We start from the raw sequence: 15,914 nt of genomic DNA, 5'->3' as shown, positions 1-15,914 counted from the left end.
AGCTTTGTCATGGGGGGGGGCCCGATTTCGAAGTAAAACTGTATGGTAATCATGTTCTGTAGACTACATGGCACTGACAATCAGTGCTTTCCAAAATGACAACACTCATGGAGCAATACATAGCATTCAATATCGAAAATTCTTGGTGTATTCTTGTGTCTACATCCATCTTTTAAATGGATTTTTATCCAAAATAGTGCTGCATAACTTGTCTGCATTCTGATATAATATACAGTACAGTAAGTTATTATCACATCTGATCACAAGCGTACAGTGTAAAGTACAGTACAACTGTACAGTACTGTATTCGAAAGTACTGTACACTGTAGGCTGACGGCATCCAGTATCCAGGCAATCCTGCAAGCTGTAAATCTCCAGCTCCAGCTTCTGCTCAACCTTGTCAATAAAATGCGTCAATAAACCATCGCGATGGGGCTATCATTCTCAAGTAGACGCAAGGTCCACGCAGTTCGGTAATATCAGAATTTCGAAAGGCTTTGAAGTACTTGGAGTCTATTGAAGTCATTGAACGGTGCAAACTATCCAATCCATCATTTCTCTGGTATTGACTTACTGTATATTCGATCTTAAATGTAAAAACTCTAGTCAAAATACACATGCAGCCATGTTTTACATGTAATGTTCCTTGGTAATGATAAGCTTGAACTCTCACTTTCTTTTTAGAAATTAAGTTAAACTAGAGAGGAAAGAAAGAGCAACACCATGCCTATCGGTAAAGGTGCAATCAAACGTCGGATAACACGAAGTTGTAAAACTTCTGCGTTAATGAGCCCAATGAAAACGAAAGCTAAAAATTCCCTCACCAGACCGAGGTTTGCGAATGGATGCAGATTACTTTCGCGTATAAGCTAATGTAGAAATAGAAACGCCGCCAGATACTTTATACCGTCTACGTAGGGTGAAATTATCTCTGTTTTAAGATATTGCCAAGCACACTCAGATAATCTGATAACATATCGGTATAAAAGTTGATTATACAATACCATCAATAAATTTAAATTTATTTATAACCATGATTCTGAATTATAATTAATGCATGGTATTTAATGCTAAGAGAAATAGTCAGAAATCGAATATTAAGGGAATAGTTGCATCATATATACGCAAAGTCATTGCTGATTCGTATGCTTAGTAACAGAATGATCTGACTCTTGTTTTACACGCATATATGTGTTAAACTTACAGCAAAAGTGCCCAATTACCACATAAACTACTAGTTTCCAAGAGAACAATACGCTCGTTGAAGACGCCTACCAGTGAGACTATCAATACCTTGAAGACCGCTGATACGGCGGCTAATGACAGACCAGCTACAATAATAAAGAATAGCAAATCATCTACTAGAAATAGACTCTGGTAAGTTTAATAATGTTTACTCAAAACTTTTTATGATTCCTTGGTAGACCGTGACTTTATCATATTCAATAGCACACGTACTTGCATAAAATGTAAGACTAGATGATCACAGTAATAGATCCAATATGATGATTAGAGATTAGTACTCACACGTGGCTATGGGCATTTAGTCACAGTGACGTGTATTTTACGAGACACGAGTTATTGAGTCCAAAAGTTCATGGTACCTGCCGAACGCAATAACTTATATTATTGAAAGTGAAAAACTTGTACGTACTTACTGATCGATATAAAGACGATGGAATTTATATACGGTAAATAGTAACAATCTGCTTCCGATATCGAAATCATGAAAGGCTTCAAACCGTCATCAGGTGTAGCTGTAGTCTGTGGTGTACTAGATAACGTTAGAAAAAAACTGTAAAATATATATAAAGTAAAGTAGCTGCTGTTCTGGCTATATATGCAATCCACTGATAGACGTTCTTATACCGAATTCAGTACTGTAATCTGCGCTGGTTCATATACCACGGAAAATTAAGTACAGCAATACACTCGCTTTCTATAAACTCATACTAGTCCTATCTCTACGGTAGATATCTACCCCCTTTTTTCATGCATTGAATAATTAAATGCATTTAATAAGCGAATCATAAATTGGATTGACTGGCTAAATATCTCTAATCCAATTAAAAATTTATAACAAATAATGCAGAATTAGTAAGAACATAATGTTGGCTAAGGATTACTATACAAGCAGACCATAAGTATTTATGGTTCATGATTGCAATGCCAGTCTATACACATACACAGTATTACTATCTCCTAGAATGTAAAATACGTAGTCAAATAATAAATAGAATTATAATTATTAACAAAAATATTATGTTATAGCTTAAAAATAAGCGAAGTCGTCGGACCGCTACCGTGTCGGGAGGAAGAATACGCTAACATTTACGATTTTATTTCTAGTAAATTATTGGATAAGTGTGGAGGGTATGTACGTATATTTTTTAATTTTATGTATTTCCTATATATATAACTGCTACAAAGTTAATGATGCAACATAGATATCAATATGCAATGCCTATGTTATTATAGTATCACAATTAGATTGTAAACTTACCTATTCATATTAATAAGTAATGTAGAACTAAAGTTACTGTCATGTTGGTCATAAATTTTTATTGAGCTTACGATTATCATTAATTAGACTACTATGAATTCATTTCTATCATATATTTGATGGGAAATAGGATGATGTATACGTATCGATGGCAATTAAGAAATAATTATATAATCGTTAGGTGTATGTATATATCTGGAGTACCCGGAACTGGGAAAACTGCAACAATTTACTCAGTAGTTCAAGAACTAAGGCAAGCTGTGCAAACGAAGCAGATACCAAAGTTTAAATTTATCGAAATTAACGGAATGAGACTTACAGAACCAAGTCAAGCCTATGTTGAAATTTTAAAGGTAAGGATCTGCTGTCGTAATACAATGATTGTGTTCAATACTGTCATATCTGCGTAAAGAAATTCTCAAATTTACTTAATAAGTTAAGAAAAATGTAAAAAATTGGTTCATTTCAGCAATTAACAGGAGAAAAGGCTGCAGCTGAAAGAAGCGCCAGCATTCTAAATACATATTTTAACTCTAACCAAAAATATGCGACTATTGTACTTGTTGATGAGGTTTGAATTAAATAGCTGGCTCTTTAGCATAGGCTAATGCTTTAATTCTTGTGTAATTGATTAAAAATTAATTACGCAACTAATAGTAGTCTTTCATATCGTTTTCAGTTGGACCTACTATGGACTCGTAAACAACATGTAATGTACAACTTATTCGATTGGCCAAATGCTCGCTACTCCCGTTTAATTGTACTGGCTGTTGCTAATACTATGGATCTACCGGAGCGAACAATGATCAATAGGGTTTCTAGTAGATTGGTAAGGTGGAAATGATCACTGCTATTCTTTAATTGAGTATTCGATTAATTATATAAACAGTTAAATAGGATGTCTATAATTTTTATTGATAGGGGTTGACTCGATTAACTTTTCAGCCGTACAGTTTTAATCAGTTAGAACGTATTATACGAGCACGTCTAGCTAATTTGGAGGAAATATTTAGCCCAGATGCGATTCAGTTCGTGGCTAGAAAGGTAAATAGTTTAAAAAGTTATTACATGATATACAGTATTCCATAATGATGATATTTGAATTTGTGTTATTGCTTCCTTTAAATCCAATTTACATTGTCTAATTGCCATTACGATATTTTTTATATTCATAAATTATACCAGGTTGCTGCAGTATCTGGAGATGTTAGGCGTACGTTAGATATCTGTCGCAGAGCTGTCGAGATTGTTAATCAGCAGTTAGACAAAGGGCAAGATTTAGATAACAGTAGCGACGCAAAGGTAGAAATGAAACATGTAGCAACAGCTATTTCTGAGATGTTTTCATCTCCGAAGATAGCCGCTATAAGGTATTTGCTCGTACAGAGTTGATCGGTAATCCATGATATCGATTTTATGAAAAATGTCATTGCAATCCTTTGCAGAAACGCTTCCGTACATGAACAGTTATTTCTTCGCGCCGTTATTGTATCTTTTCGATTGAGCGGAGTTGAAGAGACAGTTTTTAAAGAGGTTTGTAAATTCCTTGAAATCATTATATTAATTTTGATAAATGTGCAGCTTACGTTATTTTCTCTGCATAGGTTTATGAACAGTATGTATCTATTTGCCGAACGGAAGGTTATTATTTTAACTATAAATATTAAAGTTAAGTTGCTACTGCATGCTTTATTATCTATTAATTTTTAACTAAATATTTCTTACTAGGAATTATGGTATGCAGCCCATCGGAGGTACTTAAGTTATGCCAAAGATTGGGTTCCTGCAAGTTGCTACTAGTAGAACCCGGTTGTGCCCAGCTGGCGAAGATTAGATTAAACGTCAGTCAGGACGATGTAAGTTATGCCGTTCAGAGTGCTATGCAATCTTAATTAACATTGATAATTCGTATACATTTATGAGTTCGATAGTTATTTTATTAGAATATCTTTTGTAAATTACGTGATAACCCTGTGTATTTCATCAATAAAACGTGAATCCTATATGAAATTTTAATGCAAACCGTATAGAGCAAAATTTTCGGCTGTTAAAATATTTTAAGTTAAAATTGATGGCGACTTTCATGTAAATAAAATTCATGGTTTGTGATTCATAGGTATATGTTGTAATAGGTAACATTCATTATGTCGGTACTGGACTTAAAATAGTATCAGTATGAAAAATACTTAGTGCAAATCATTTCGTTTTTAAAAGACTGTATTAAATGTATGTATTGTTTGTATACTGTCTATCATTGATTTCAATAGCCATCGTGAGTATATGGAATGTATATTATGTGAAGAATTCATTAAATAGTATTTTATTACCAATACACTTAATTTGTAAAATGCCAAGGTTATTCTAGACTAATTTTTTATTTCTGATTACTGATTATATTATTAATTATAGTTAATTCATGATATTTGATGCTAAGATTAATAGTTAGAAATCTACTGTACTGATGGAGTAATCGCTTCATACACACTCTAATTATTTAAATCGCTGTTGGTTCGCATGCTTAGTAGCTCAATGATCTCATCTTGCTTTATATGAATGCATATGCTACTATACTGTACAGTACACTAAACTTACAGAAAAAGTGGCCAAATAATACATAAAGCACTAGTTTCAGAAAGGACAGTACGCTCGTTAAAGACAACTACGAGTGGGACTAACTGTTCATTGTGAACAGAGATTGATAGCTAGTACATCTACAAAATTTGATAGTCATTTTTAATAATTTTATTAGAATAATATCTTTTGTAAATCACGTAATAAGCCTGTGTATTTCAAAAATAAAATTGTGAACTTGACATGAAATTTTAATACAAACTGTGTGGAGCGAAAGTTTCTCCAGTTTAAATATTTCAAATTCAAAATTGCTGTCGGCATAAATGTGATTAAGTATAGAGTTGATAGTTATAATACATAGATATGTTGTAATCCGTAGCATTCATCACCGTCAGGACAGGACTTAATAGCAGTATCAGTATATAAAATATATTAGTGGAAATATTCACTCATTTCATTACTGCACTAATACATATACTGTTGTATACTGTCTGCTGTTATTGATTTTGATAGCTATCGTGAGTATATGGACTACCAATTTCACTACTTACTGAAATATATTTAACAAGGCAGTAATAGAACAAATGTTAATTAAAAGGTACCATTGGACAGTTGATTAGTTACCGATGGCGTTTGCTTCACATTGATAAATAAATAAAATACACATTTCTTCGACATTACCACAGCAAGGCCGTTCTTTCAATCCAAATTCTTTCATTATTGTTAGATGATTTCTATTTGGAGTGATAAAATGTTTACACCTAAAGTTATTCTTTCTTAAGCTAGCCATAAATCGATTTGCATCATTGAGGAGAGGTAAAAAATCGTGTTTTGGGTTAATTATTAGAAAAGGTGGAGTGATTTCACTCTTAGCTCGAGTAATATGATTATAAGGTGAAGCTTTAACCCAGGTGGCTGGATCATTACCAAAAGCTGGATTTAAATAAAACTGTTTAAGAACGGAGCGCGATAACCAGCCAAGATCGTATACCCCAGAAATGCTTATTGCCGCCTACATCATAATTAAAAATGAAGACAGGTTAAACGGCAATTACATACTGCATTATCAATACTTTGTTAAGTTATAATACTCTACGTATAGCTACGAATTAAGGTATGAAATGTACCAATCTACGAGTATTTAGTGTGGAGATTATTAAATCTAGAGCTTAAATCTACAGTTATAATTCATCAAATTACCTTTATAGATGATTTTACTGTTATTTTATCTTTAAAAATATTAAAGCTAGAGTTAAAGCTTGTAATAGAAAGTTCATTAAAACTAGTGAACAATCTAAGGTTGCAATTTGCAGCAATTTCCATGATACTAAAGTGTAGTTTTAAGTTACCTTCACGTTCGATGATTGGACCCCTACGTTATTCAAGTAAGATTGATCTAAGGATAGTAAGGATATAATATGACCACCAGCAGAATGCCCGCATAGATATAACGATTGAGGGTTATAGAGTTTCGTCTTTTTACCATATTCTGTTAACCACTTGACGCTTAAAGCGACATCATTAACATGCGTAGGATGGCGGATTTCATCAATATTGCTGTCACGATGATTAACTTTATCATCCATTAGAAATGTTTGCAATAAAGACAACATCGCTATTGTCGTGGTTATGTATAATATATAATAGTGGAAATATGGTTTGAATGGAGATAGATAATTTATAATTAACAGTAGTAGTAACGAGAGTGGTAGTAATAGTATAGTACGCTTAGGTGGTGGATAAATTGTCATGCTTAAACAGAAAATTACAAATAACAAGGGTGTTGTCGACCATAAAAGCATTAGACAATCGTTTAGAGTTATAGCAAAATGAGTGGCAGCGAATACGTAGCGTACGATGACCCAAGAATAGGCTAAAATTGGCCAGCAAATAATAGCCATAGTCATTAGAAAAGAACTTAGTAATTCTAGTATGAGATAGGGAAATTTCAAACGACTTAATCGGTAAGAGACAACAGCGCAAGCTATGCCAGAACGAGCGAAAGCTTTACCCACATTCTCATAAATGCCCCATCTCACCATTAGCATTGCTGCAAATAAATTGACATCATATTTGGAAAAGTAGTAACGAAATGCTTTTCTATCGCCTCGTCTCCATCCACCGCCATGTACAAAAACGACGATAGGTACTGTTGATGGGTCAGCGGCTTTTGGAAGATATAAATCTAACATTTGTTTGTCAGATGTGGTGCCTGATTGATTACTATCTTGATGATTCGCCGAGGTGTTATATTCTAGATCGTGTAAGCAAGTATATTTACGTAAGTCGTCATCGGCACGCTTATCGCTGTCCATAACTGGATCGTTGATAGTTGAATTAATAGATGATAGTCGGATTAAATTGCCTATATTCTCTATTATGTTCAACATTCTTTCGCTTTTGAATATGACAGAATACAATCTCCAAGTGGATTGTATGGATTTTCTAGTATATTAGTATGATTACGCCTTCAAGTATGCTAAAATTATGACAAAATGGAATTTGATACTTTTCGTTCAAGTGCAATCAAATCACTTCTATCAATATCATTTCTTCTGTACTGTCGTTAATAATTGGTTCATAGAATTGCAAATTCTACTACGTTGATTGATTATGAATGATCAAGATTGAAATAGTTGTAGTCAAGACGTATACGATCGTTAAAATCTCTTCCGTTAATCTTCCTTTACCGGTAGATCAAACATCCAATTCATTCCTTCCCCCCAAATTGATCCAACCATTTGCTAACTAATGGAAATAACCGCCTTTGATTCTTTCTTTATATTATGCTCGTGAGAGGCGTAGTAATCGGCTATAATAGTAATGGCTGCCAATGTTGCAGTAACTAACTCTTAAAATACTATATTGCTAAGTATAGTTTTAATAGTTTTAAATGACATCACTGATGACGAAGGAATCCTAAAAATAACAAGAGATCGCTGTTTGACTAATTTGTATAAGCAATGATTGGTAAATTGCTCATGTCGGAGTTTGCGTTACTAGGTTTCTACTGGATAATCAACTTTGTTCTGATTCGGATATGGGTAAAATAAAGCATGAGTCTCATGCTATTATCACATGACGGACCATCTATGGGATAGTGATATCTTCGTTAGCGGACGTCTATGACAGATGGACAAGATGGAAGCAAAAGAAATTGAATTGTGAATTATCCATCTTGTAATTTACTCCAGAATAAGCTACTATAGCTTATGGAAAAAGAGAAAATTTAGTGGGTCGTACGTACTGTCATTGCCCTTGGGTGTATCTAAGTCAAAGATTGCAATAACTTTTTAATTTTTAGAGGTTTTGATAGGATAAATTATGCACTTTATAAAATAAATAAATAAATAAGCATTTGAAATATTTTCATTCTCACATATTCATCCTGCCCAAATTTAAATATTTTCCAAATTTACCATAATTCAAAAAAGAGACGTACGCCTAGATGGTTAATCATTCAATTATCCGTATTCCTTACTTAATATTTACTATGCTACAGTATACAAGAAGAGAAATTTTAAAGACGACAATGATTATATAATTCTTACATCCTGTACTCGCTTGCATGGTAAATTACATAATTTATGAAATAATATACAGCACAATTGTACGTGCTTAATTATTTTCATACATCATGTTCACTCTTTAATACTTGAATCATTTTTAGAAATTGATCATGGTTAAAGAGAGATACGTGTAAGTGCTTAGACGGTTTATGATTCACTATTTGTTTCCTCAACTTAGTGTCTGTACAAATTGTATTCTGTGAACGGTGGCTATACATGGAATTGTACCGTATATAAAATATTGCATAACGAAGTCGATTTTTCGTTGATTCTAGGATGGTAAGCGGTATCGTAATACGGTATAGGAGATAGGCCAGGATAATCAAGTATAAGTATTAATTCATGACTAGTTATTCACAAAGCATGAGATCGGTACTCTAGAAGAAGCAATAACTGAGCTATAAAACATTAAAACTTTATTTTTAGACTCTCTACAATAGAGGATGATGCAAAATTTAGTATTCTAATTGTTTTATTGTAGATTTGATTGTAAATCGAGATTGAATAAAATTTCATTCAGAATAATGACGACTCGAGCCTTAGAGATGTTCTCACGAGATTTAGATTATGCTTGACTAAAAAATCTTTTCATTCTTGTGCTTTAGAAGATACTACGGCTATTACGATAGTATTTAAATTTTTAATAATGCCCTTTGCCCTCTAAATTCGAATGATGTCGTCAACACTGATACTAATCGATAGGTTTGTTGCTATTTTAGCATCCCCATCTCTATCCTGTAATTTAAATATTGTCAATCATGATTAAAGGAAACAGCGATATACTGTATATTAAATGTTAAATAATTGCATGACATGCTTTTCTCAATTTAGTATCCCTACAGACATTGAACTACTAATGCTTATAGGAATGCAGTTTAAGTTGATGTCGTGCTTTATAAATACAATATATCGTAGTAGAAATTGCATAGTTTTGACATAATGCAAATATAGTATTATATTTTCAAACTCATGCATCCGTCCCTCTGTAATTTAAATATTACCCTAAACATCTCCACGACTGTGTTAGTTGTATAATGGCTACAGAAGTGCTCGTAATTAAATTAGAAGACAACCATACGCATTGCATTATAGGTGAATATCTTAGATGATTCATAATTTTCAAATAGCACAATTATTATTTTCATGCTCATTAACGTTTTCCGTAATTAAAATTGTTTTTTAAAAACTCTTTTATAAGTTAAAAACGAATAAACGAAATTTTAAATGATAGAATTAAACTAATTTTCCCGTTGGTCTAGGGTCTCCACAATTGTATTAGCTTTAAAATAGCTATAGAAATAATTAAGTTTCATGTTGTAATCTTAAAATACATCGGATGCTTCATAGTTGTCGAATATAGTAGATGTTTCTTTCACACTAGCGTAACTATCTTTCAGCAAATATACTCGTGTATGTACATATTAATAGCTCCAATCGTGGTAAATAATAGCGACATGAGCTGGATATCAATGACTAAATTGTCTTTTTTACGACTCTTTAGTAATCCTACAAGTATACTGAATTAATGATTACAAGGAAAATTCGGTTGCAAAGTTGCAATAATTGTTACATAAGTAAATTATAAATGAAGTAGTCTTGAAATTCTAGAAGTGTTTTTATTTCACACGTCTATCTTTAAGTAATTCAAATATTCCAAATCTTAAAATTCTAGAAGTGTTTTTATTTCATACGTCTATCTTAAAGTAATTCAAATATTCGAAATCTTAAATTGAAATGGCAATATTCGCTAAATTATACTTATAGTTAATAACAAACTCTGTTTCCTTAGCTTAGCGTCTCTGCAAGGGGATTATTTAAGACCGTGTAATTTACAAAGTAGTGATAGTGTCAGCAGAATAGCGTGAAACAAGTCATCTGACATGCGTTCATTCCTTTTCGGCGCATCATGAGAAAAAAATCATTCTCCCATAAAAGATTCAAGTTACGAAGAAGTTAAACCTCAGATGTAGTTCATCTTACCAAATTTTTGATTACTCGTATTTATTACTGATTCTTATAACATTACAATCACGGTAATGTAAGACAACATTTCATTTCATTAATATCTGTAACATTTTATGATTTACTGCAAAGACATGGGCAAAAGGTCTGCTTCATATTGATCTTTTATCGAACGAAATTCGAAGTCGATCTATTGCTAGGTGTTGCAGATCAAAAAAATTGCTTGTATCGTTAAATGCTATGAAAAGTGTATTATTCCATTTAGGCATTGAACCGTAAATATTAACTGTACTTAATTTTAAAATAGTACCTTATTCAGATATCCGGAAATATCGTGTAAAGTTAAATAACATCCAATAATATAATATAAATATAGAGTACATATATGTATCTCGTACTCGCACATACATCCTAAATTCATATACAGAGACATATTCGTCTAAACCGAAACCTATTGTTGGTTTAAACTGCCTATCGCAAAATTTCACTTTTATTCCATGATTAAAAGTCTAGGCAAGACAGCTTTGAAGAAGGCCATGATAACTGCAGATGTTATCGTGTTTTAGTACACATCCAGTGAGCTCAAATGTGGAAATAATAACATAAATATCGTTCTTTAAATAAGTGTAGTAAAATATAAAATAGCTTAATATTTAAAACTTGTTAGGACTTGAATGATAACAGTAATTGTCTACAAAAATTTATAAACGATGCTATCTTGTACGTTACAATAAATTTAAAACCAAAATTTTACGAGGTTTCTCTGCGGCCTTTAATATATCACTTTTTTTCACGCCCTTGGATTGAAGCCCAAAACTAAAGTAAAAAAAATTGAGCGTTGATACTCTCTCCTTAAGCATTAAGCAAGTCTATCGTCATAAGTTACATCAAATGTCTATGAACTGATACATTAAATATTACTTACACTGTTTTCACTGTCACTTTCACTATCTTCCATTGCATCGAAACCTTACAGTGAGTGAAAAAATATTTCAGGATCGCAGCAATATTAGTAAAGAAGAAGTAAAATATTCTCGGAGGTGTTTTGCGGTACGAAAAAATCTTTTATTAATTTCTAATCATACCTTCTGTCTGATCCGAATTCGATAACGAAGCAGCTGTGGGAGTAACAGTTATTGCATTCGATGTAGAATTATCCTTTGAATTTGAAGCTAACTCCGTAGTAGTTACTGTCAAGGTATTATTACTGCCGATAGTCGAAGATGAATTGTTAGCTGATGTGCCATTATGGCTTAATGGTTCTTCTATATTATTTCCGGCTTGTTCACACGATGAATTGGTTTGGCGAATAGCATTTACATCATTTTCCTATGTATCGAAATATACAAAATAATTGATAAAATATAAAGATACATCGTAGATAGAATATTTTAATAGATTTATCACCGTTTTCTTATTTGTGACTAAAATTGATATACAACAATAGATAGCAATTATTTATTTTATCTTGATATTATTATTCTAGTATTTGCATATCTAATACATATACGGGCAGTGAGATAAAAATTTTATCATAAAGCAAATTAAAGCAAAGGGTAATATACCACCAATTAGGTATGCTAAGATTATTATGACTTTGGTTTTAAAACTAAATGCATACCAATTTTAAGACACGTTTTTCAACCATGTTAATATTATCTGCCATATTTTCTAAAGAAGAATTTAGTGTTGCACTCAATTGCTGTACAATGACGGCAATTTTTGAGTCCTCTGTAGAGTCATCTAAGGTAGAATAAACTATGCGTTTTAAGTTGAAAAGTGAAGTATACAATTTCTCCATATTGGCTTTTAGTTCTCCTATTCCATTCTAAATTTACCAATATAATGCAATAATCATTAATTGTATGATAGTACAAAGCTATACTGTCTACTTTTAATTCATATTTCAGTTTACCCTTTAAGAGTTGCGATTATACTAACCTTATTGATCATTGTTAAGTTGGTTAGTTGTGTGAGTGTCTCTTCAATACGCAAGTCATTCAATAAATCCTGTGTTGGTTGAATCTAAGAAGAGCAACGATGAACAATTACTATAAGGGGAGTACATGGTTGTTTCTTGATTAAAAATAATACATAGTATTCATCGAAGGACTACATTAGAATTATAAAGACATTAACAGAATATTTCGGCAGTGAAAAGTCGGCTCCAGTACCGTTGTCGTATTGTTGTAATTAATCTTGGCATCAGTGCTACTATCTCGCCTTTCAACTGTTGTAGTTTCCCATGTAGTCGTAGGATTGACGGGAGGTGTCGTAGGATTGACAGGAAGTGTCGTCGGATTTGCCGGAAGTGTTGTTATTAGAGTGTCGTTACTATTTCTAGTGAGATTGGATGTTTCGGCTGTGTCATTCGTCTCAACTTTGTGTTGCTTATAGTGATTGATAATGCTTTCATACTTTGCCTATGTATAAAGCAAAAATAGCAATGAAGCAATGAATAATAAATTCATAAGCAGCTTTACCATGGCCGTTAGGTAAATAAATTCAATACACTCTCCGTCATTTGGTAATTTTAGGCCGAGTTAATTAGTGATTGATTTGGTAATCATTAGAACAAACCTTGACATCTTCAATTGTTGTATTCAATAATTTGATTTCGCCATTGTTACCAATGTTGTCTTCTTGCAGTGACTTTATAGCAGAGTTAGTGTTATTTACTAATTTATTTACTCTGTATTGAAGTTGAGCTATAGTAGTTATCACGATTTTGCTAATGTTTGATTTCTTGGTAACATTATTCCAAAAATGATGAGGTATTTTTTCGGACTCTTGCCATTTCTTCCATAATGTGGCATTTATTGTTTTTACCTTGAAATAGCATGTAATTATATTGACGTATTAGGTTATGTACAAAGTTTAGCTGCACAGTAGTTATCACGATTTTACTAATGTTTGATTTCTTTGTTACATTATTCCATAAACGATGAGGCATTTCTTGCGACTCTTGCCATTTCTTCAATAATGTTGCATTTATAGTTTTAACCTTGAAATAACAGGTAATTATAGGAGTATATGCATTTTAGGTCACGTACAGATTCTGTGTCGTTCAGTCTTGAACGTTTTTTTCAATCGGAAGAAATTGCTTTAAAATTTATTGATAATATTTTTGCAAAGTTTGAACAGTTTCATCCGATATATTATTAATAAAATTACTGCATAGCATATTGTAAGATAATTACAATTACAAGGAAAATTAGAATCATTAAGCACGGAATCGGCATGATTTTAAATTTAGAAGTAAAATATTGCTAAATTTACCTCGCTTTTCAGAAAGGAGATTTGTGATAGTAACTGATTTTTTCCTTGATATAATTGTTGGATATCCTTATCGATCTTTGAAAATTTTTGTTTATTTAGACTAAGTTCTTGTTTCCTTTGAAGATTTTCCTTTTCAACTGTACAAAAGAAAAGAATAATTAATATCTTTCATTTAAAGATAGATTGGAAGGAGCAGTGTATCTCGATGGATACGGTACTTTGATTAATTATTTGTTAATCGTCAAGATGATAAAATTTGTATCGTAGCGTATAGAAAATTTTCAATGCAGGATTGTCAATAATAGAATTAATTGTCAAGAAAATTAACTAAGGTAGCGTTAACGGATCAATAAAGTATTGTCAATTGTGCAGAACTTAAATCAACATAAGGCATATGGCTTACTCAATAAATACACACCTATGAAAAGTGATTTTGTGTCTACGTATTAATTAACTTAACGTACACCATGATATGATTAGAACTATTTGCTTATGAAAGAAAAAACGATCATTTAATGCAGCGACTTACCAGTATGTAACTTGACTCTGATTCTATCCATTTCATTTTTAATATCGAAAAATACCCATATCATTCCAACCAGAACAACCAAGAAGCCAATCATAATGATAAATAGAAAGTAACGGCTACATGAACAACAGCTACGATTGCGATTACTTGCAGAATAATCAACAGAGTTGATTCTTCGAGCTTTCTTGCTAATAGGTATAAAAAAGTATACAGAGTGATTTTCAAGTCTAAATCAGAGTATAGTAACGCATCAATAGCCATTGAAAGGACATTCTATCATTTCTATGCATGATTTTTTTAGTTATCATTTGTGTATCGCTATGTAGGCGTCGGGCGAGCTAGTGATTGAATGATTGGTGGTAAAAGGAATATGAATACGATGTTGAATCATGTGCACACTCATTGTATCGAAATGATCGGCAATCTATATGGGAATAGAAAGGCGCATTTACAAATAAATGGATAAAAAAGTCCAACAAATTATCCCAACAGCTGTTGATGTCCAATTCAAGGTTACCACAGACTACGCGTGTAGTGGAATAGCGGAAGACAGGTCAAAAAAAAAAAATTCAATAGCACGTCATAGTGGTTGGTTGTATCGAGATAATTTATCCGTATACGTAATTCTTTTTTTTTTTCATTGGAATTTTTTAAGATTTTGGAAATATTTTCCATTTTTAGTAGGTGTAGAGTTTCTCCTTTAAAGGAGTTTAAAGTAACCGTTATCGTTGTCCAACTGGAAGAGAAAGAGATAGGGTTAAGGTAGATGATAGAGATTTTAAAAATAAAATTGCCGACGGTTTTGGACGGGAAATCGACTGGAGTTTACTCGTTCGCAGGATCCCAATTTGTGGCCATGTTGATCGATCGTCGATAGTCTCTGATTAACATCTCTACTATAGCTCTAGTACCATTGATGGACTTCAACTTTACAAAAACATCATTGTAAGCCGAGTTCATTAGGATTAGCGATTTCAGGCTCATCGACTATGTACAGTGGTCGACATACTCGACTCGTTGAAGCTATCCTTGAATAAGCATAGGAGAGGGAAATAAAGTAGGTAAAATTAAAAGCGTGCACTACGGATTGAAACTGCTTTAGTTGGAAATGATTGTACGGACAGTCTTGTCTGTTTTTAGAGATCGCTAATTCAATTCATTATTATTGTACTGTATTACTCATCCTTGACGATCGTCAAGTTGATGAGAGAGCGCGTATGTTGCGATGATTCCTTGCATGTCTCCAAAACTTGGCGTAGAATGGATAAGATAAAAAGAAGAAGACGACGAAGAAATCAAGTACTCTACCTGCGACGAACTCGTCGACGAGATGGACTCGTTTCTTGGATTAACTGAGCTTGATTGACATTTTCGTCGGAATCGGACGGTAGTAATTTATCTCCTTCAATCCTTGGAGCTTCTACATCCACAATATATTTCTTCATGTTGTATCATTAACAACAACCAAGCGGTCAAAGTGATTTGCAACACTTGAAGAAGA

At 32.7% G+C, this 15,914-nt stretch overlaps 3 protein-coding genes across 3 annotated transcripts; 1 reads left to right on the top strand and 2 right to left on the bottom strand.

The window, feature by feature from the left end:
- Positions 1 to 2,272: 2,272 nt before the first annotated feature.
- TRIADDRAFT_28013 (uncharacterized protein) lies at positions 2,273 to 4,395 on the top strand (the record flags this gene model as incomplete). Its single annotated transcript, XM_002114361.1, has 9 exons — positions 2,273 to 2,373; positions 2,685 to 2,856; positions 2,973 to 3,074; positions 3,183 to 3,332; positions 3,425 to 3,547; positions 3,689 to 3,873; positions 3,949 to 4,036; positions 4,108 to 4,144; positions 4,232 to 4,395. Coding segments are annotated over 9 exons (1,122 nt in total), but the record flags the coding sequence as incomplete, so codon positions are not given.
- A 1,295-nt stretch (positions 4,396 to 5,690) lies between these two features.
- TRIADDRAFT_58157 (uncharacterized protein) lies at positions 5,691 to 7,464 on the bottom strand (the record flags this gene model as incomplete). The annotated part of the gene is made up of 2 exons (XM_002114031.1): positions 5,691 to 6,086; positions 6,424 to 7,464. 2 exons carry the CDS (start codon positions 7,462 to 7,464, stop codon positions 5,691 to 5,693), a joined length of 1,437 nt encoding a protein of 478 aa, XP_002114067.1.
- A 3,921-nt stretch (positions 7,465 to 11,385) lies between these two features.
- Positions 11,386 to 15,858, bottom strand: TRIADDRAFT_58156 (uncharacterized protein; the record flags this gene model as incomplete). The annotated part of the gene is made up of 10 exons (XM_002114030.1): positions 11,386 to 11,421; positions 11,531 to 11,574; positions 11,691 to 11,934; positions 12,227 to 12,433; positions 12,547 to 12,630; positions 12,780 to 13,028; positions 13,186 to 13,434; positions 13,885 to 14,021; positions 14,414 to 14,601; positions 15,722 to 15,858. 10 exons carry the CDS (start codon positions 15,856 to 15,858, stop codon positions 11,386 to 11,388), a joined length of 1,575 nt encoding a protein of 524 aa, XP_002114066.1.
- Positions 15,859 to 15,914: the final 56 nt, after the last annotated feature.

This window comes from Trichoplax adhaerens, genomic scaffold, assembly GCF_000150275.1.
Source record: "Trichoplax adhaerens TRIADscaffold_7 genomic scaffold, whole genome shotgun sequence".
NCBI classification, from domain to species: domain Eukaryota; kingdom Metazoa; phylum Placozoa; class Uniplacotomia; order Trichoplacea; family Trichoplacidae; genus Trichoplax; species Trichoplax adhaerens.
The sequence above is the reverse complement of the archived record's forward strand: the minus strand, read 5'-3'. Positions and strand labels throughout refer to the sequence as shown.